The 23,768-nt window shown below is 37.5% G+C and overlaps 1 protein-coding gene across 1 annotated transcript; it reads right to left on the bottom strand.

Annotated features, from left to right (window-relative positions):
* Positions 1-6,771: 6,771 nt before the first annotated feature.
* On the bottom strand, positions 6,772-20,777 carry LOC128542948 (guanine nucleotide-binding protein subunit alpha-11-like). The gene is made up of 8 exons (XM_053513164.1): positions 20,426-20,777; positions 19,130-19,285; positions 17,891-18,075; positions 16,535-16,689; positions 14,200-14,328; positions 12,920-13,049; positions 9,885-10,038; positions 6,772-8,880 (listed from the first exon to the last, which is right to left on the bottom strand). The coding sequence occupies exons 2-8, from the start codon at positions 19,278-19,280 to the stop codon at positions 8,678-8,680; spliced, it is 1,107 nt and encodes a 368-aa protein (XP_053369139.1). The 5' UTR covers positions 19,281-19,285; positions 20,426-20,777; the 3' UTR covers positions 6,772-8,677.
* Positions 20,778-23,768: the final 2,991 nt, after the last annotated feature.

Below are 23,768 nucleotides of genomic sequence, written 5' to 3'. Positions count from 1 at the left end.
AAGTTGTTTATTATTAAAACCAATCTTTTATCAATCTGCATTGTGAGAATAAGCAGTAAGAACGTCATGTAGCTCTTTATTATGTATAATGCATCCATGTTATGCATAAGTACTAATTAGATAATAGCAGCAGAAAAAAACTCTTGATTTGGGAACATTTGATAAGGCACATACTTGGTATTTAAATGCATGTCTTGTTTGCTTCTTCTTTTTTTTAATCCCTTTTCCCCTATATAAATCGAGAAGAGACAGCTAGGGAAGTGAATGGGGCACTGTGGGAGAGCCAGTGCTTAATAGTCTGTCTGCCTGGCAATAATTCACACGCTGACGCTCGACAGGGGGCTGCACTCTGCAATTCATCTTCATTTTAATTGAAAACATTTTGTGTTTGGTGTTTCACAGCATTAATAAAGATCAACCCCTAAGGTGTTTGGTATAAATCTAATTGATGGTAAACCAGGTGTGTCAGGCAGAGAGAGAGAGAGAGAGAGAGAGAGCACTCTATGTTGACATAAACTCATCCGACTATAAACAAGTATGTCTTCTTCGAGGTGTCTCACAACCTTTGGTTTTGTTTCCAAATGGGATAATTTAATCATCTTTGTCAGCAGGGATCAATCAGAGCCGGACATCTGAAGACCCTTCTCCACTTGCTGCTTCCAGAGATGAATTACTGAAATCTCATATTCAGTTGGGTGTAGCGAACACTCTGTTCCTCCTCAGGACTCTGCTGTGTTTATCCAACCTTCACAAGATGCACAAAGACTTTCATGTTGCAAGCAGCTGTTAGAAAAGAACACCAAATTCTACTATTGTTAGTCACACGCAGGGCTTGTTCAGTGGTGCTCGGCACATCGTTTAATGCAGTTTTTTAGATTACATTTTTTTTTTGTTTCATTTTATAACAGTATTTTGTGTATGCAAATGCTATATATATGCATAGATCACGTGTGGTTGTGACCTGTGGCGGTCGGGTTTATTCCGTCTTTACAGTTTAAGCTGGTTCACCAACAAACACTGTCAAACCCAAATGCTGACTTATGATAACTGAAAATGTTCTTTCTGCTCTTTCAGGCTTACTGTCTGTTCTTTTTAGAGAATGCTCGAGCCAATGTTGGGTCACTGTGACATGGTCTTCGAGCACCTCTTCAGTTCCAAAACCAAGATTACAACAGGTGTTTGGAAATGGTCATTTCAAACCTAATGTTTTTGTTATCCAGCATTATTATTTCGAACAAGAGAGACGCACAGTAACAGATGTTAGTCCTGTTGCTAGCAGATGCGATTTTGAAATGCTTTGTCCAAATACACGCTCAGTGAGATCTATAAGGAACGCCTGCACACCTACACATTTGTGCAATTATCTAATCTTGGAGCTCTCGATGCAGAAACAGGACTGTGACTTTGGGCTATGGTCACATCAACCATTACAATGCACTCACTGATGAATAACTTGTTGGCAACTTGTGGTAGAGACACGTGGGTCTGTGGAAAGTGTTTACACAATCATTCACCAAACACTTGCAGATTACAGGAACTCGCCAGGGAGTTATTGCCACACCCCCCCCTTGCTTCAAGTGATTTTCACATGAGTTAAAGATCCTGGGAGCATTTCAGATGTGAAGCAGGCAGTCCAGTCCTGGGTCCGGAGTACTAAGTATTTTATATATTTTTTTTTATCTCAGTGGTATCCAAGCACTGGTAAAAGCTGGGATAAGTGCATTAGTGTGTTAGTGGATTGTACAGAGATATAAAGGTGGTTCTGTTATTCTGCACAATCAAAAGTCCCAGTTTGACTTGAACACCCCTTGGAGAATTGCTCCATCCTGAGTAAGAAATTTAAAGATGCAATTGTGGACAAAGTAAACTTTTTAATCTTAGTTTTGCTATAAACTCATTACAATGTGACTATATTTAGCTTGGAGTTTATGATAAGATAGGTTCTGCCATCTTGATGTACTTATGTCTATTAGTGGCTTATTTTCCTTTCCTGGATTACACAGATTTAGACAAGGAGGCAATGCATTAAAAACAACAACGCAGCCTCAGCAGGATGAGATGGGGGGGAAAAAAATCTAAAAATTTTGTGTATGCATCACATCATAGGCCTACAGAGGCTTTTTTTTCCTGACACAAGACAGTAATGAAAATGAATGACTTGCTTTGGCAGTCTCTTATCAGTAAGTGCAGTGTGTGCCAGTGGCAGGCCGAGGCGAAACCTCAAAGCATATGCTGCTATCTTCTCAGCATCCGGACTCCAATGCTACATGTGTTAAATGCACATAAAGCAGCCTGCTCTCAGCAGAGCATAACTTGTCATGTCTTTTATATGTCTGCCAGCGTGGGAGGATGTTGGATAAACCACCAGCCTGGGCAACATTGATAAAGTTGGAAGAATGTATCAGTGAGAGCTCTGAATGAAAAATTCTGAGCTTGGATTGCTCCAACATTTTACATTCACTAACAAAGATCTACAACAATAATTAAGTCACCTCTCATGCAAAGCGGACAGCTGGAATGAGAAGTCCTAGACAAATCCATCTTTCTAAATGTCAGACAGACTGTCTGCATAAATATGTGTCAGTGTGATTTTGGATATTTATTCTAGTTCTGTAAATAAAAAAAATATAATGGGAAAATTTCTACTTAAAAAGAAATCACGTATGTTAATGGCTTGCACGTTACATTTTCTGTTCCATTTTGAGACTCAAAATTATGTTCACTTTGGTGTGCTATTAAAAATAATACTTCAAGGGAAACAGCAGCTGGTAAAGAGATTGGCAGGCACAGCAAATGATGCGACTCTCGAGACAGGGACAGCACGAGAAATAAAACTGCACTAACCGGTGGGTAGCTGAGAGGCACGATCATAAACTCCAGTGGGATGAAAGTCACATGCATTAACAGAGAGTGACAGTTACTGGGGCTGCTGAATCACCATAGCTCTCTCTCTCTCTCTCTCTCTCTCTCTCTCTGACTTTATTCCTCAATATTCCACATTAGCAAATTCAAGTAAGTTCAAAAAAAGTATTTAGTATTCTGAATAAAGTCTAAGTTATAGTTATAGGTTTGATAATGGTACAAACCAAATACAGGTCTCACCATTCATCCCTTTTTCAACACAAACATTTCTATAATATTGTATCAATACAAAGAGGCCCTGTAGAGGTGTAGAGCCACACCCTCAGAGGCAAGAGCCAGTCTAGGGGCACAAGGGGAACAGAAAACAAAGGCGTTTTGAATGTTTTTAATGTTATGGTGTATAGTGCATGCTTTGAAAAAAGTCCTTTGAAATGAGGATGATGAGACTAGAAGTGGCAAAACTGCAGTAAGTACACTGGGCAAGTTTACAGTCAATATAATGATACTGTACCGACCTGACCACCCCTTAGATAAGCTAAAATTAGCTTATGGAATATTGCATGTGAACTGTGAATGTCATGGTTGTGTTACATACTGTAGTAATGTGGGGCAGATGGTGTATGGATACCATAAGGATATACATAACAGCAAAGGTTTTTTTTTTCGCTGTTGTATTGCTCTTTTGTTAAAAAGTGTAAAAAATGTCATGCCTCATCCATTGTAAGATCTTACAACGTCACATATTTGACAACTTTTTTTTTGACAGAATTCCACCTAAACTTCGATTAAAAGTAACGTTCAAGTAAACCGCTCTGTTTCTGTTTATTTCTTAATACAAGAAGCAATGCTGTAATTCCTATCAGTGCTGGTTGCTTATATATTGCAAGAGATCATGATTGGATTGCTAAAATCGGTAGTATTTCCTTAAATACAGGGTTGCCACATATACTTTGTTACTTGCAAACATTAAGACTTTTCTCTCCATGCACATTATTTCACCCCAGATGTCTGTACATTCATTCACACGCCTTACTGTATGTTTAATTAAGAATTTGGCAAGCTCATACCGCAGCAGCAGGTGCAAACTGCCTCCATCGTGCTTCTCTGCAGGCACTGGAATTCATCTTTTAGAGTTTTTAATAGTGTTTCTATCCGCTGAGGTAATCAGCGCACTTCAAAAATGCCACAGTGAGCGGTGTAATTATATTTCCGGAGAGTTTAATAGGCTCAATATGCAGCCTGGAGTGCTCTGATGCATACAGGCTTTGCAAAACAAAATAGAAAAGTCTGTCTGGTTTAGTCATGATCTGTGACTAAGATCAAGATCTGGTTTGGACTGACATTTCTGATGGACCTTTATTTTACCAGCCAGTGCTGTATTACGGCTTTATTTATGTGGAAAGCATAACTCTGGATCAAGGGTATAACCGTGAAAATAATCTCTGCGCATTACGGATTACATCTGCTAGATTGCTCACCTGTAGCACACTCCAGATTAACAAATGAGTTGTAACGGACACCTTAAGAGCCTTCTCTCTAGTGTACAAAGGACATTTTCTGAAAGGCTTTAGCTTTTGTAGAGAGGGAGTACAAGCAGAAGACAGAAATGCAGTAGCTGTACTTGTTGCAGTTATGGAACGGTAGAGGGATGATATGAGTCTGTGTGACTCTGAGACTTCTAGGGAATTAGTTTGACCTTGTGGATGTTTAGACCGTGACTCGAGCGGCGTTCGGACTTTTGATAAGCACTTTGAAGATGGTGTTGATGGTGCTGCTTTAAGAGGAAGTAGGAGGTGAAACTCACTTTCACTCATGGAAGCCAGTGGGTTTTACTGTCCTCCTCTCATTTTTACGAGGTTAAGAGAGGAAATAAAAGGAGACTAGAATGGGGTTTGTACAGTATAATGATCTCTCTCTTTTTGTTCTCATTGCATAAAGGCCTCTGGCTCTCTGATGGGGATGGATGCATATGGCCTGCTTGGGATGCATGTGGTGACTGAGAACGGTTGCAGCTGATAACCATGAAACTTCTGAATGTTTCTTCTTATTGTTATAGCATGGAGTTACCTTGCCAATGTCAACTCCAGGTTTCTCATCAGAGACAAAATGATAATTACAATTTGTACCTTTTCCCTTATACTTCTTTAATTTAATTCCAGATTTAGTTTATTCTGTAAAGATGCTTTAAACAATTACCATATAGCACATGCAAGTAAAACTGAATTGAATTGAATATGCAGATGGAGCTCAGAAATATGGGGCAAAATGATAAAACATTGTACCAATTAACCTATATATTTTCGCAATCCATTTCATTTAAAGTGACAAAACAAACGAAAAATATATATATTTCATGACTTAAGCTACTTATTCAAAGTTAATTCCTACAAAGTGTATAAACTGCAAAATTGAGCTCAGCATATATGTTACAAAGCACCCAGATCTATCACGTGACCTCATCAATCTTTCTCAAACTATTACATTTTCATTCATTAACTGTCTATTCTGGTCAAGGTGGATTCAGAGTCTGAGTACAAGACAGGGCCACATCCTGAATGCGATCTCAGTCTATTACAGGACACATACATTAACACACTTATTCATATCTAAGGGAAATTTAGTAGACACGTGTACAGGGACACAGGGAGAACATGCACAGGACCCCAGACAGACAGTAATCCAAGTTTATGGTCAAACTGCACACTCTATAGTAGTTGATAGAATAGGAACCATCAACTACTATACAGTAATCCAAGCTCTCGATCAAACTGCGATCAAACTGCGAATGAGGAGGCACTTGAACTAAACTTGTAATGAACTAAACTCTTTAGAGATCAATTTAATTATAGGCTATAAATAAAACAGGAGCCTGGCTAAACCTGGAGTTAAAAAGTTGAGGATTCAAATGTAGTTCTCTTACTGTTCTGGAAAATAAACTCAGAAATTTCGGCTCTCTTGTATGGAACCATCAACTACTATACTTACATATTATAATAATCACAGTAAAAATGGGAATTACCCATGTCCAGGATCCGTCTGTGTGTGGTGGCTCTTGATGCACTGACTCCAGCCTCAGTCCACTCATTGTGAAAGTCCCCAACACTTTTAAATGGCCTTTTCCTGACAATCGTCTCCAGGCTGCGGTCATCCCTGCTGCTTGTGCACCTTTTTCTTCCACACTTTTCCCTTCTACATAACTTTTTATTAATGTGCACTTTGTTAACATCCAAGTTCTTTTGCAATTACCTTTTGAGGCTTTCCCTCCTTATGGAGGATGTCAGTGATGGTTTTCTGCACAACTGTCAGGTCAGCAGTCTTTCCCATGATTGTGCTTCCTACTGAACCAGACTGAGAGACCATGTAAAGGCTCAGCAACCCTTTGCAGGTGTTATGGCTTAATTGGCTGATTAGAGTTGGACACTTTGAGTCTAGAATATTGAACCTTTTTACAATATTGTAATTATCTGAGATTGTGGATTTGGGGTTTTCATAAGCTGTAAGCCATAATCATCTCAATTATGACAAATCACGACTTGAACTATCTTGCTTTGCATGTAGTAAGTCTATCTCATACAGTATATTAGTTTCACCTTTTAGGTTGCTTTACTAAAATAAATGAACTTTTACACTGTATTCTAATTTCTCAAGTTTCACCTGTATATATATATATATATAATTCACTATGATTCATGGTGAAAATCTTCCATTCAGCCTCAGTAAGGACAGCAGTGCCTTCTCCAGTACCTTCTCCATGGAAAATCCTCCACTTGTGTGACATTATGTAATATTTGCAACAATGCAATACTTAAATATCTGTATGCTAAAATACTGAAGCATTAATGTGTTCTGCCATAAAAAAAACTGTTTAAATAAGAGTATTGAAAAACTGCATTCATTCTTAATGCACATTTTACTTTATTAAAGTACACTAGAATTGAAAAGACTTTGGAGGGAATGTGTGTGTGTGTGTGTGTGTGGTAATATTTTATTATTTCTAACCGTGGTGGACAAGTTTAAATGAACTGGCAGTTAAGTGGTCAGAAGTAAACAGCAAATGCTAACACTTTAAAATCGTTAGGTAAAAACGGAGAACAACCTACAAAATTTTCAACAGAATAAAAGTAGGCATGAACGGGTTTGGTGAATATATAACCATGAATTAAAGTTAGGCTACCTGGTTAGAGTTAAAGCAGCAGCTGTTCTTTGACACATGCAACATAAAAATAAATCTACAGAATTTTAAACAGAAAAGGAAGTGAGCATTTAGGGGACAAAAATCAGTCAAGATGCCTTTTGGTACTTTCCCTTTTTCCTCATAAATCATGCACCATGACAACAAAAAGCTCAACCATATAATATTGGTAATTACTGCAAACAGTTGACATTGTTTGTGAGCAGGACGAATAATTACTATGCTCATATATAATCATATGCTAAGTAATAATTATGATTTGTATTATGAATGACATACATAAAGATGGTGAAATTGCTACAGTAGCATTGCCACCTCACAGTGTAGGAATCTCTGTCTCTATCTGGAGCTTGGGTTTCTGTGTGCCTTGAGTTTCTGTGTTCTCTGAGGGTTACATTTCTTGTTTCCTCTCACCTGCTTAAAACCCAACAATATGTGAACTGTCTGTATAAAATATTGACAGTGCACAGCGTCAATGTTACATGACGGTGTCTCACCTAGGATGTATTCCTGCCTCACGTCCTGTTTTCCTGGAACAAGCTTCAGACACACTTCAACCCCGACTAGGATAAAAATAAACTAAACATAACTGAGTGAATGAGTTACTAAACTTTTCTGATGACAAATGACAATTTAATTAGGTTTTAGGCGTGTAATTTTGCCATGTCTTGTCCAAAATGTTTTCACAATTATAAAAATAACTAATAAGTAGCATCAGTGGATATATAACCTTGGATTGAGTTTAGGCTTAGCCAACACATATGTGCTGTTTGTTCATTGAAAACTTATATCCCAAATGCAATTAAAAAAATGTAGGTAGGTTAAAAAGTGAGTTTTTTAACTTTCAATACTTTGGGACATTTTATCTTCAGTTGTTTAAAACTACGAATTGAGCTTATTCTATATGTTACAAAGCACCTATATTCATAACATTTGCTGGACACAGTACTATAACCACATGATAAATATAAATTTCACTGAGAACATCTATTCTCTTATTAAAGCAAAATACAGTTGCATATTGAGCAGGAAAGGACAGAGTGAAAAACAAAAATATGAAAATTATCCCTAGATAGGACATAAAACATAGTACCAAAGGAAGAAATTGAGCCCTTATATTTGACTGTAAAGATGTTGAAACATCAAACTACAATTTGTGTTCTATTTTTACCGCAACACCAACTAATTACAGAACCCCAGAAATAAAGAACAAATACGCAGCATCCTTTTAAGAGAAGTGAAAACACTCCGTCTAAAAAAGTTTCCTTCATTCTAATGTTCTCACTGGGAGAATTCAGATTTCTCGTGAACTTGGTGGATCACTTGTGTGTGTACAGCGAGTTCCTCCAGCAGGCACTGCACAGAAGGACCCAAAATGCAAAGCGTTTTCATTTTCACCACAGCATTGCTGCCTTGCACACAAGTAGGAAGAGAAAATAAACGCAAAAATATCAGTTTTCATTGTTGCATGTGACTGTGAAGCCATAATGATTTCTTCAGCTAAGCCAACTGCAATGTCTGTCTACCACCCAAAACAATTAGACGAACTGTGACACTGAAAACACATGAAGGGGTGAGGTGGGTTTATCCACAATCTTCAGAAGCAGTCATGACATGGTCTGGTCACAGCACACCATATTCCTGCAGAGACTTAATGAGCACTGTGTCTTTCACATCACTGAACACCATGCGGATGTTGTTGGTGTCTGTGGCACAGGTGAAATGTGGGTAAATGGTCTTGTTTTCCTTCTTATCAGGGTTCTGTGCCTGTAGCTTATACATCTCACGGATGAAGTCCATGGCTGCTTCGGGGTCCCGTTTCTTGCCTACAAATCAAGTCCAATTAGAGATGGTCAATGCCATGAAAGTTAGGAGTTAGCTTAAAAACAAATGGAGTGGAGTTCTGAATACATTATTTAATTTGCGTATGTGCGCTAATGCAGTACTAAAATATAGTGTGTATATTTTTTATGTGTAAGATTTCATAAACAACATTAATTCGAAGGTACTAAAAAAAGAACTATGATTGTTTGCCATGCATGGGCCTATTTTTTGCTTAATTCTTAATAATTAATTCTGGCCTAGCTCCACGTCCAGCTAAAACAGCACTGCTAAGACCAGACCCATTTCTATTAAACGCTACCTCACAAAGCATGTAAAGTTTCTTTAGAGGGACTGGTTTTATATGAAAAAGGAGGAAAGCTCATCAAGGAAAGTTTTTATTGCAATTTCGGTTCACATCATAGGCATAAGAGGGCTCTAAAAAATGAACCTTTTAGTCTATTTAATGCAATGCTCTTTGTAATAGTTCAGTGGTTCCTAACCCTGGTCGTGGAGTACCCCCTGCTCTGCATATTGAAGTGTTTTCCGTGCTCTACCATACTCACTTCCACTCAGTAAAGTGTGTTAATTAGCTAATTATTTAAATCAGGTATGCTAGGAGCTGAGAAAGCTGAGCGTGAGGTCCTCTACGACCGGAGTCGGGAACGCTCGTGTTATCTGATGGCTTCCTTCGTCCTGAGTTTAAAATGTGCATCACAAATCCTAACATACATACAGCTATCATAGGTGAGAGCTGGAAATTCTACCCAGTTCCATCATAAATACAGGCTGTCAGTCTACCTGCCTGCTTGCTGATGCAAAACACTGGGAATTTCATGGTTGCCATGAGTAACAGACAGAAATTGGAAACTGAAGGTTTGGATTTACAGAGATATAAAGTGACTCAGAGCACTTTCACAAACACAAGAGAGCACAATCTTTGCCAGGGCATTCCTTATCAGCTAAAATGGTATGAACTGTAGGTGTGTGTAATTCTAGCTCGTCATACCATGAAACCTAGGGAAGTAGTTCTGCAGGTCGGATATCTTGATCTTCTCAGCTAGAATGTCCATTTTATTTAGAAAGAGGATGATAGAGGAATTGGCGAACCAGGGTGAGTGGATGGTAGTGTAGAAAAGCGTCAGACTCTCCTGCATACGGTTCTGAAATGTAGGAAAAATACAGAACGGAATAATGATTATCATTTCAGAGGAAGTGGTGAAAAAGTGGAGAAAAGGATGAAAATGTGAAAAACAGGATTATGACAACAATAAATAAAAACGCAGAAAGAAGCATGTCTTAGTTTAATAGGCTAGATTTGTAATTCACTATGGAAACAAAAATCTGATTCATTCACTGATAATAATCAAATTAAAACTGCATATTGGCTGAGAGTCAATGGTTACTGCCCAGTATGAGCTCCATTATACAGAGCCTGAAACAGAGGATTTGGAGGAGGATTCAAATAAAGAGAGTCTGGGTAATGAAAAATGCAGTATCTGAGGGGTGGAGCATTAACAAACCTTCTCTTTGCATCTGAGACCTCGGTGAACGTCTTAAAAAATATACTGTAGTAAAATAAGGGACTTCCTTAAACAAGTAAAATAATTGGCCTTCATTAAGGAAAGAAAACAGATTATAAAATTGTTGCAATTACTTAAATTGGGCCAAGAACTGTCCAACACATTATAAGTGTTGAACTGCCAACTTCATGGAAAAAATGTGGTCAGAAAAGAGAAAATCATTAATGAAAATAATCTGAGATCAAGTTGCATGGTAAAATAAATTAAAGTGGAAATTATAGCTCTCTGTCTTATACAGTATGTAAGAACATTTTACCTACACATTTCAATGAAAACTCACAACTGTCTACTTTGTGCAGGAAAAATTCATGATGTAAAGTTGCATCATAAAAAATATGGACGGTAGCAATCACATCTATGTTTAATAGCGAAATAGCATTTCCACATGCACAATGTGATACTGTAAGAACTTAAAGGACTGGGATTAAACACCTGTGTTGCCACAGGTACTCAACTTGTTAGTAAGGCTGAAAAAAAAAATACTAGGCAGCATAAAGACTGGACTCTGGAGCAATGGAAAAGGTCAACACATGGGCAGATGATTTCAGATTGACCATTTTCAAGAGTCAGTGGTGCCTGAGGACAAAGAGAGAAGCACGTGAAGCGATACACCCATCATGGATAGTGCCCACTGTAAAAGCCTCTGGAAACAGTGTTTTGAACTGTGGTTACTTCAGTTGGACAGGTTTAGGCTCAGCAACACTGCCTGAATGTAATGTACTGAATGACCAGGGTATCACATCAATTGACTTTTTCTTCCCCTAATGGCACAAGCATATTAAAGAACTCAAATTGTGTAAAAGAACCATGGAACCATAAAGAATTATTTATGACTTGACCTTAACCCATTTGAAAGTCATGTGCTAGAAAAGACTTGAAATGTTTTGACCTTTTCGTCAACCATACAAGATCTCAGCCAAAAATGAAATGTTGTGATATTGAATAAGGTTGAAACAATGCCACAGCGAACGTTCACTGTAATCAAAGCTAAAGATGGTCCATAGAAATTTAAAAGTGTGAGATTTTCTTTGACCAGGCAGTGTAAAGCATAAGGTCACAAATATAATCAACTATAAGGTTTTACCATTAATCCGTCCATTATCTATACTGCTTATCCTGTGTAGACTCTATCCCAGGAACTCACCTGGACACTAAAAAGAGGAATTATGTTAAAATGCTCTTTGTCGACTACAGCTCAGCATTTAACACTATAATTCCCTTCACACTCACCACCAAGCTGGAGCACCTGGGCCTCAGCCCATCCATGTGTCACTGAATTTCCATCCTCAGCACCGGAGCCCCCCAAGGTTGTGTTCTGAGCCCCTCGCTTGCTCATTGTACACCTATAACTGCGTAGCTACTACCAACTCCACCACCATCATCAAGTTTGTTGACGACAACGTCATGGTGGGCCTGATCTCTGACAATGACGAGATGGCCTACCTGGAGGAATTAAGGAATCTCGAGAACTGACAAAGGAGCTGATAGTGGACTTTAGTACTAAGCAAGAGAAAAACTAACAGACCCCCATCATCAACATGCTTCAGATACCTCAGTGTTCACAACACGCAGGACCTGTCATGGTCCTATCACATCAACACTGTGGTGAAAAAGGCTCAGCAGTGTCTTTACCACCTCAGACGTTTGAGAGACTTTAGACTTACTGTAGGAACTTCTACTTCTGCACCATAGAGAGCATCCTGACTGGAAGCATAACAACCTGGTTCGGGAACAGCACCATGCAAGACAGACGAGCTCTACAGAGGGTGGTGTGATCAGCTAAGCGCATCATCTGCACCAAGCTCCCTGACCTATACTCAATTTATAACAAGCGGTGCTGGACCAAGGCCAGGAAAATCAGACCTCAGCCACCCCAACAACGGACTGTCCTCTCTCTTGCGCTCCATTTCTATATTCCTGTTTTCATTCTACTATTTTATTTTTATTATTTTATTATGTGTACATAATGTAAATTTAAAAGTCTATTTCTCTATATTCTAATTTGTAAAATTCTCTTATTTTATACTGAATGTTTTCTGTTTGAATTTTTAGGTCATCAGCAGTCGTCGCTAAATGCGACTACATTCCAGATATATTCCACTTGATAAAATGCTATTTTTATGTAGTAAATAATTCACACACTTACCCTTATTGTCTATACCATCATATTGTTCAAATTATGTCCCATGTGTTTACTCTGTGAAGTCAGATTTGCCGTTCTGAGGAGATTTGAGAGTATACTGTATAAACTAGCATAGATGTTTCCTGTACAGACACTTTTCTTTGCAGGAAACATCCAGTTTACAGTTGTGTGTTTGTGTTTTCTAGTGGAAAAGCCAGTATACACTACAGGATGTGTGCATCCCTGTTTACCAGTACAGTAATAAAGAAAAAAAGAAAGAAAGTAAAATAAAAGGAAGACCCCCCCCCCAAAAAAAAAAAAAAACTATGCTTCACTTACATCTTTCTGGTTCTCCTCCAGGACCTGATCGTACTCGCTAAGCGAAGCCAAGAAGATGAGCGACGTCACATTCTCGAAGCAGTGGATCCATTTCCTCCTCTCTGATTTCTGTCCCCCAACATCCACAATCCTGTGTTAGATATATTTATATTTGTGATACAGATGTAAATTGGGAAACAGACAGAAGCAGAATCTTTTCTATTGTTGTATACATCACAATGAATATATACTGTACATCAAAATGTTTTAATCTGAGACGGGTGTCTTTTTACACAGTTCTCTATCAAACTGATCATTCTAATACTTAAATGCAAAAAAACCTGACAAAGTTTTTTCCCTGTTTGCAAAAAGAACACACAAATGTAGACCATAAATGCAGCTAATATCTTGCTACTGAGCTAATGTCTCTTTCACTGTTAGCTGCTAATGCAGCTGTAACTTTACCTACTATCACTACAGCTTTTACCAAGGTAGTGAATAGCTTTCTTGCTTATATACAGGTAAACAGACTGCAATTTACAAACTGCTCTTTTTTTCTCTGCTAGCAAACATGAACACTCAAATTCACATTCTGAATTAAGCTAATATGTTGCTAGTTAGCTGATGCTTCATTCACTGTTAGCTAGCTAAACTAGTGAATCTCAAACAGCTACCTTTAGTCATGTAGCCATTTGTACCATCTATTAACTTTTAGATAAATTGCATTCCGCTAGCATACTGCTAGTTAGCTAACGTCACTATGACTAAGCTAGTCAACCTGAAACAAGTTACTCACTCTGCTAATTACAGTAAATGCTTTAGTACAAAAAGAGCTGACAGGTCGCAATCAAACCAAAAAATTTTTCTCATGCTGTCCCTCATTGTAAGAAATTTAAAAAGCATAGGCAAATAAGATAAGCACCACATTAGGCATCAAATATTAACAATTAAAATGGTTGATGTATGCCACTCAATGTAGTTTTTTGTTTTGTTATGTTTTTTTTTCTCCAAAGGTTTTGGAATTGATTTGCAAAGAAATGACACTGTATGATCATGTCATCCATTTAAACAGGGGAAATGGGCTAGACAGAAAACATTAATGCCTTTGGACACGATGCCGTGTCCGAGAAATTCTAATGCTGTCGCAAATAATTAGAATAAATCAAGCGTGACAGGTAAACAGTCAGCAGAGCAGACACTCCGATTCTGCTGAGCGTCATTAGAACCCACACCGCTGTAGGTCACACAAATAATTTTGCCCTAAGTAAAACTGGTGTTACTGTGTGTTGTAGGACTATTACCTGAGTGTTATCTTCTCCACTACGAAGGAGTAGTCGTTAATGCCAGTGGTTGGGAAACGCACCCGCAGCACATCCTGAGCAGTGGGGATGTAGTCATTAGCCGCGATGCGCATCAGGTTTGTCATGAAGCTGAAATTGATAGATGTTATAACACATGAATGAATGATTCTCAAGCTTGGAAATCAGAGCCAGCTACAATATTTGAGATATGTGAGAGCTATGCTTTTATATATGTCAGTAGCTCTGTAATAAAGCAATTACTATTATTACAATTACTTAAATTTACCTAGTCAGTTATAGCCTGCATGAATTCTACAGTCTGGTTTAGTATGGATTTCATAAATGCTTTATGTGACTTTCTTTGGTGATGTTGCACTCATGCACAGTTCCACAAAATGTTCTAAATAACCCACAAAAAAAATTAAATTTTCAACTGTCTTTGAAAACTGTGAATTTAAATTGCTAGCTCAATTATACCAGGTGCCTTTAGTGAAAACAAAACAATGTGTAGGAAATGGGTTGGACTGAGAAACACTCTTATGAAAAGATACTGTCATAATCACAAAGTCACATCTGACATTAACATCATGTCCCATAAATATAAAACACTGTTAATTAGACAGAACACATGAAAGCCGTTTTCTTTAAAGATGTATGTTGTGTTATAATGGTATGGTGAGCTTAGCCAGTATGCCTTAATTAAATCTTGGCCAGGATTTGTTTGTGTTTCTTATCACAAATGCGTTCTAAGAACTGGCTGATAGAAAGACAGGATAGAGAGAGAGAGAGAGAGAGAGAGAGAGAGAGAGGAAGGAAATAAGTCTAGGAATGACTATGAACGACCTACAATAGCACTAAAATCTAACAGCAGTATGCCTCGCTCTGCCCATTACAGGATATTAGATGATAATCAGTAATGTGGAGTTTAATTAATTGATAAACAATTCTATTTGCAAGCATGTGTATTGGTTTAATGATAAGTAATTGCGTGTGTGTGTGTGTGTGTGTGTGTGTGTGTGTGTGTGTTTTAAAAATTAACAAGGAAATGTATTAACCTTATTAGGGGTAAATCCACAAAACTCATCTCTTCCTGTTAGAATTTTTTTTCTATAAAAGGATTTTATATAGTTTCCGTGTAGAAGTACTAATCCTATTATTAACTGCATATCATGTTCTATAGAGCGCTGCACCTTTTTCCTAAAACAAAACCAGGATGTGTTAAGTTATGGATGTGAGAAATGTAAGTCAGGAGCCAGTGCCAGTTTAACATGCGCTCAAAACTAAAATGTTAAATAAAATGTATGAACCTAATGAACTCTGTATTCATTATACTCATGGCATAATTCATAACATTATGCATATATTATATTATTGTATAGTAACTATAATAATATAGTTAAGCATTTATCAAAAAGTTTATCTTTAGAATATCCTTTTTTTCTGTTCTTTACTTACTCCAATAATTAAGCCAATAATGGGCATAATTCCTTTAATCTGTTGTTGTACTGAACCTAACAAAACTAAAAGTAATGACATCATTTTATACTATGTAATTTTGCCATCACATTTAGACGTTTGCTGATGACAGCATTTAAATGATCGCCTCATTCTTTGTTAACATTATTGTTTATGGCTTTGCATTGATCAAAATATGATCTAGCTCTGTGGTTCTATAAAAACAAACAAACAAAAAAAAAACTGGTTACATTAATCAAATCTGAATGCAGAAATATAATACAAAACTAAATGTATGATTGAACATTTGACATCCAAAATAAAATAAACATATCAACTCCTACAGTGCATATAAAATGCATCTAATGATCTCCTCATTGCACTGAATATGATAAACTGCTCCTGTGATATTCAGTGGAGTTATCTCATGTCCTTCATTTCATGACCAACTATGTGGCACCATCTGGTGGAAATCTTTTATTCTGCAGCTTTTAAATTTGAGCAAAATCATTTGAGGCATTTGAAGCTCAGGCATTATATAAAAGCAGTATAAAACAAAAGACCTTGTGGGTCAAAAAGATCTGATATAGCAAGGATAAAAGGAAAAAAAGGAATCAAAAGAAAACCGTGTTGAATAAAGTTATATTTTATATTTCTTTAATGTTCCCAGTACTTTCAAACAAAACTGCCTGAGAACAGACTGATTATCATTACTTTCTCCTATTAAACAAAAATAATTTAAATACATGAATAAGGAATTGCATTAAATTAATTCTGTCTGGAGCTCAGATGAGCCTACATAAACCACCTAATACATACTGATCTGTATCTTTAAAGCTATTGTACAAAAATGGCACTGTTGAGTTTGACTGCAACTTACTATTCAGTGGAGTCCAGTAGTTGGTACTCTCGCCTACGACTGTAGCAGATTTTGACTCCAGCATCAACCCACAAAGACTGAATAGCATCCACATATATATGCTCCAGGTGGGTCACCTGATGGATATCTACAGCTTGAATGAGCTGAGCATATGTCTATTGATATTGAGAAAAGAAAAATATAAATAGAGAAGGTACATTAACAGTCTGTACTCCCTTCATACTTCATTTATATCTGTAATCTATTCATTTATCCTTAGAAATTGCACTAAGTAGTGTCACGATGGATCTGGAGCCTATCCGGGGAGCACAAAGGGGTGAGTTGGGATTTCATTGGCAAATACACAAGCATGATGTGTTTAAAGCAGCCCCAAACTTATTTTAGCCCTCAAAATACTTTTGACTATATTTGACTCGTTTTGAGCTCTGAAGTCTCCTAAGTGATGCAAGAAAAAAACTGCTCACTGGCCATGCTATTTGAGGTGGAAAGGGTATAATACTCTCTCTCTTGTCGGTCACAGAGACACTAGCCAGTTGTGAGTGTTTGAGCTGCAGAAGTGAGCAGATAGTCCTTTCCTCAAGCGCATTACACTGCCCTGTGCCACACTTGGAGCTTCAAGTGTCTCAGAAGATAAATATGTTAGCCTTTACCCACCCGGCTTGGTAGCTGTCATATGATAGGGGAAAGCTAGCTTGTGTTCGAAGGAAATCTGATTTTTGTGAGGAACTAAGGAAATGTGAGCTTTTTCCTACTGTATTACACATAATAGGCAAGTATTGCAATTAGCAGTTTCAGCTTAAAATGGATATACAAGGAGGTGGGCATATGTGTATGAGGGGGCTTTCTAAAATGTTTTTTTCATGTACTGATTTCTTAAATAAAAGTGTTGATGCTTCTGTGCCTTTTTTTTTTTTTTAGATTTTAAGTTAACCAAATTATTAATCATTAGAGAAAATTAAATATATGTTTTGCTTGACTGAAAATATCTGGTTAAATAAAAATAGAAGCTGACCCTGGATTTGTGATTTATTAATATTGTTCACTTATTAGTATTATTAAATTATGCTTTCTTTTACTGTCTCTATTGCTGCTGGACATCTGGTATTTTCGTAGAGATCAATAACTTATCTATCTATCTATCTATCTATCTATCTATCTATCTATCTATCTATCTATCTATCTTCATCATCTTCTTTTTTTATTATTATTATTATTGCACAACCACTTGTATACCTGCCAATATACATACTTGTATATATTTTAGCAACTTTCACAGTTACACAAAACTTTATTCAAATTCTTTTAATCTACCATGGCATAAATTCTGATTTAGTTTGTAACATGTGATCATCTAACCTCATTCTTTTGGTTGGTGTATGGAATCCTGAGGGCTGACATGGCTGTCGTCATGGCCTTAATTGCTGTAAAGATGTTCTGGAAAACCTGTTTGGTGAAGGCGCGTCTGTCTTCTTCAGTGTATCCATTCCCATGAATGATCCTCATCTGCTTGATAAACGTTGTTTTTCCACTCTCTCCCGTGCCTAAAGATGTACAACAGTAAAGTAAGTAAGAAAAAAAGGTATCGAGAAGCTGTGTATAAAAAAAAAAAGATACCAGGATAAAAGTGATCCAGCATTTAAAAAAAATAAATAGTAATGTTAATTTTCATCAGCTGGCTGCAGGCCCACATAGTGTACACAGTGGAATGCTAACTATCCTGTTAAGAATGAGGCAGCTGAACAGTCAAGGTGTTTTACTCATGAGCAGAGGAACTGAAAAAGCCTGTCGCTGGGTGTGTTGCGTAGGGGCAGTTTTACACCAAGAGTTTGGGGTGTTGAAAAACCCAATACCACCCCTTGACGTTTCCCTGTACAAGTATATAAGCACTTGTTTATATTTCACCACAATTTATATCATTAATCTACTGCTTGTGTAATAACCTTTACTGATGCACACAAACACTTAACTCACGTGTGTTTTGGAGGAATCACAGCTGTCGAAGCTGTCCTCATTTTAATCACTGTTTTTCAACGAGCAAATATTTGCTAATGACATGAGTGAGCAACTTCTATCATATCAAATAAGCCACAGCGTCATGGCATAATGACAGGACCATCAGAGTACTTACAAAAACAGACGATCGGCTTCCTAGTTTCAGCTACTTGTTCATGCTATGTGCCGATCTTATCAGTTTATGAGAAACTGGATGTTTATCAGGTAAAGGACACTCTCTCAGTTGCCTCATACTTAAAAATTCTGTGCTAACCACACTTCCGGCTTCTTGTGAGATCACATTTAAATATTTGCTCCTAAAATCAATGTATTCCCATCGTCTGAATGCTAATAGCTAATTAATAAAGGTTTGTAACCTTCCAGTTGTGTTTAAATGAAGAAAAGTACTGTGTATATGAGACACTTTGGCTTAAAATGTATTCACTGCCGCATCGCTCACACTTTTAGACATGAACTATGCATTCTATGCATTCTGAGTGACAGATTTAGTGTAAAAAAAAAACCTACAGTAACATTCATACAAGTCTCTGAGTTCCAGCTGTCATGTGTAAAATGAATAATCATCAGTGGATTTCTTCTTACCTAGCAGGAGCACTTTTATTTCTCTGCGTTCTCGCTTCTTCTGGTCAGCAAGAATTTTTTTGATTTCCTTGTCTATAGCGATAGAATTTCGTTCTTCTTCGCTCAGACAGCAGGTGCAGGTCTGGTAGCACCATTTCAAGCAGCCCCCCATCTTCCCTAAAACACACAGGACAGCTGTGATGTGAAAAGTGCATGTCTCCAGTGCTGAGCTGGGGCTGAAAACCTACAATGTTGAATGAATGAACTTAAAGTCTCAGCTGACAGGGAGTCCAAGCTCAGACCTATAATTACACACCTTTCCCATCCTTTTCACTGTTGTTATTGGATAAATCTTTACATAGATTACCTGGGGGGAAAATCAACTTGAGTGTTTAAGGTTTTACCTCTTTCTTTGCACGATTTTGTCCAGATTCATTTCATAAAATTAAGTATTAAGTAAACTTGGTGTAAAATGATCTGATTTGGTTAACTTGGCCAATTTAGAGAGGTTCTCTTTGCTATTCTTCTCTACGTTTAAATGTGACTGGGATTTCCATAAGCTTATCATAATAAGACTTTATGAGTTTCTTATTATTGATTTCATTTTCTTAATATTTTCATTGGCACTGCTGAAATATTTTCACTTTCTCTTTATGAGTGTGGCACTGTCATCACATCATCGGGTCGATAATTTTATGCAAAAAAATTTTTTTTGTTGGTAAATTAGAGTTTCTGAATTAAAAAAAAAAAAAAAAAGCTGATTAGATCAGAGGGTGGCTGAAAAAGTCCCCCACAGCTTAAGACGGTGTAAAAAAGTATCTTCATACGGTGTTCATTAAACACTTTAGAGCCAATGAATGTGTGTGTGCTTTCAATAATCAGTGCCCAGAGTGTTTGTTTCCACTTAGACATGTATTATTAAGACTATAGGTGTTACCTCTGCATTCGAGGTGTTTACTCAACACTAGAGGCAGATATGGTAGTCTAGCATGTATGGACAGTGGACAGTGATTTTCCAGGTTGTTGACGTGTAAATCTGCATCAAGGCTTGCGGATATTGTTGATGGTTAAGTGTGTATACACGCAGGGATCCTGTTGGGTGCCATTTTGATGTGAAAGGGGGAGAAAAAAATAACAACAAACAAACAAGCAGCTTCTGAATCGTTTGTATCGATGGTAGGCTTTTCCCCCACAACAAGGAAGAACACGCTACAAACTCCACGGTAGTACTTGTGAGTAAATAAATGACTTCTATCTGTTATAGTAAGAGTGAAGAATAGACCTGGTGCGACAAACACATGTAACAAAATCACTCACCTTCATTCGCTGTCACACCTGTTCCGGGAGCTTACACGGTCTGAGACTTTCGGTGGGAAACACGATCCATCTTTCGCTCAGGTCAACTGGAGTTGTGTCAAAAACTTTCTGTCTTCATCGAAAAGTCCGAAAACGCCAAGATCAGCCGAGATCGTTCGCATTGTTTTTCGGCCACCCGACCGACATGACTTACGGAAGTGCAGCTTTGGTGAGGAATACGACAGGTATGCGAGCGGCTGCTCCCGATGCCTATCAGAGGAATGCGACTCGAGGGAGTGAGAGAAGGGAGTGAGGGAGTGAGGGAGTGAGCTTGACTCAGTGCTAGTCCCGACTTCTGCCTACGCCGTTCTCACTCGGATCACGGCTGTGTTTAGATCCTCCTGGCTTTACTCAGGCCACCGCCTTAGTGGTGTAGATAACGCCTTAGTAATTATATTGTGGGCCAAAGGTGGTCCACCTGCAAGCAGCCAGGTTCAAGATTTTCTTTGGTGTGGAAGCCGAACATTTCATGAATTCATCAAAGTCTATTTTTGTGTGCAATGATAGTCATAATCACTTCTTTTTTTTTTTGAAGAAGAAGAAGAAGAAGACTATATCTTATATGGGACTATATAATTCGTAATTTATCTATGAAATCGAAAAATCAAGAACCATGTAACCTCAGATGATGATGATGATGATGATGCTTCTGGGATGAAAGTGTTCCTGAAAGATTCTAACGAGCTGCTTTCTAGGAAATGAAGCCCCCCCTTTGTTTTGATTACATGGTTCTTAGTTTAGCATCCAGAAAATATATAATATACAGTCTCTACTCAAGCAGAAGGAGTTATGAATATCATTGCACAGACCAGGGAGGGGGAAAAAGAAAATAGATCGGCAGTGGATTGCTAAAGGAGATTGACATTATTTATCTTCACTAACAACCTTATCCTGATCGTGATTATGGTAGATCCACAGCCTATCCCAGAAATGCTAGGCATGAGGTGGCAATCGAAACCTTTCGTACACATTCACAACTAGAGACAATATACAGTTACCAGTCCACCTACTGGCATGAGATAGGAATAAACCAAAAGATTTAGCAAGAACCGACATGAATATGCAAAGGACATTCAAACCCTGAAACAAACCACAGACCCTGGAGCTATGGGATATCTGCACCATCATGCAGCCCTGGATTAGTAGAAAGTGTACAATTTTTTTTTTTTTTAAGCATATAAGGATTTTACAGCATTTAGGATCTGTTCCAAATGCAAGCAGTGCTGGAATTTTTGATTGAATCAAAACTGATTTTGTAAATAATGAGACATACTCTGTATAAATAAGTGAGGGCAGTGTGTTTCCATTTGATTTTTATTTCATATAAATGAACAAGTAAGAAAAAGCATAAGTACTTGTACACCCTATTAACATTTTACCATAATTTCTGTCATGCAAATTGTTGTGTATTTGCAAGTGTGAGACCATAATGGTCCAAGAACATGTCCTTGAGGAGACACTTTTTGAGTGGACTGGAGTAGAAATATACTGACCTAGCATATCTACCCTTGCCCATACAGCTTATAAGTCTTAAGACCTATCCTATATATGCTGAACAACATATTCATAAGTGAGTTTTATCACTTCCCATAGCAAATAACTGACAGCCCAGTGTCACAGTGACAAGATTGGCCAACATGTGGACTTGGTATGATAGCAATGCCCAAAATCTTTCAGAATGTACTCTGGCATGCCAAATAAAAAGTTACTATTTTAGAAGCATCAAACTATTGCCCTGCCTTAACCAAAGAAATCATAAAAATTACTGGAACTATCCAACTTATTATTAAAACATGTAGGGATTATCATCTTTGTGAAATAAAATTATGAATGACTGTGATCCCAGATCACTAAAAGGCTTGGTGACTCATAAAAATAATCAGAAAAGCTTCAACTTTCTAGGGAGCATAAAGATTGGACTTTGAAGCTATTTGATTGACCCTATTCCAGGTGATGGGCGAGTCAGGGTAAGAAAGAAAGTGCATGAAGCGATGCACCCATCATTCATAGTGCCCACTGCACAAGCCTCTGGAGGCAATGTTGTGTCCTTGGGTTGCTTCAGTTGCTCAGGTCTAGGCTCAGCAATGTTATGTGGCAATAAAATGAAGTCAGGTGATAACTTACATACTTAATGACCAGGTTATTACATGAATAGATTTTTTGTCCACTGATGGCACATAGATATTCCCGGACTTAAAATGTGAAACAGTGGTCCTAGCAGCTTGAGAAATCATTTTCGCATCTGAATTGGGCATCATATTGCACACTATAATCAAAGCTTTTGGTGGTCAAAAGAAATATTGTGCATGTGCAACTTACTAGGGCCATGTCTTCCACAAGTGGCTTCAAATCTCCAGTGCGACATAAAACAGATGCCACATGGACATAATTTATTAAACTTGTCAAACTAGTAAATTATTGCTAATTTATAACAGGTATGCTTTAGTCACACCCACTTTTACTTAGCATGGTAAGCCATTTGGGACAAAGCCAAAAAAACTTTTGTATGGTTTATTTTGCCATTTCTCACTTTAAAGCATTAAAATGTTAACCTGGACTAGAATGCTTACTCCATGGAGGAGCTACTAAAAATGAGGTTTACAATTTTATGACTATAAAAACTACAGTATGTTCATAATCACCTGTGCTGATGTGTGTACACAATGACGCCTAATGTTGAATTGAACAGTTATAACTCAACACTGGGTATTTATGTATTTCAGGATAGGAGACTGACCAGAACTTGGCATGATTATGTGAGTTAAGTTAGTTTAACCCCTTAATGTCCCAGGAGTGCATGGGTTCATATATACATGTACAGTACATTCCTAATTTTTTTAACTACATAGCTTTAAGACATATAAGGTTGAAACGAACAATGATTAGATATGTAATGCCTTTGAGGACCTTTAATTATTTCCTTGAGGGCTTCTGATTTTTTTACTGTTGACATTTCCAACACTTCTTGTTCTTTTCCTTTAGTGTCTGTATTGTGCTGTATGAATAAGAGTCCTGGTGGGTTAACATTAGATTATTTAGATATTTTGTTATTTGCCCTTTTGTTATTTGTACACTGCAGTTATTTAACTAATGAGGTTATTTCTGGAATTCCCAAACACGAGTTGCTCTTCTTTCTGTTTTCTGGTTGTCAAGGTGTCAGTAGAGTTTGATAACAGTGGTTTATGTGTACACAGTTAAAACTAAAAATCATCTTTCTGGGCACCAGTTTAATGAAGACCTGTTCTCAATAAAGAGTTTTTAACATTATGTGCGCAGATATAGTTTAACATCGTTAAATCGTTGT

The sequence above is a fragment of the Clarias gariepinus genome, chromosome 15 (genome assembly GCF_024256425.1).
Source record: "Clarias gariepinus isolate MV-2021 ecotype Netherlands chromosome 15, CGAR_prim_01v2, whole genome shotgun sequence".
Lineage (NCBI taxonomy): Eukaryota > Metazoa > Chordata > Actinopteri > Siluriformes > Clariidae > Clarias > Clarias gariepinus.
Note: the sequence above shows the minus strand (reverse complement) of the source record. Positions and strands in the feature narration are given on the sequence as shown.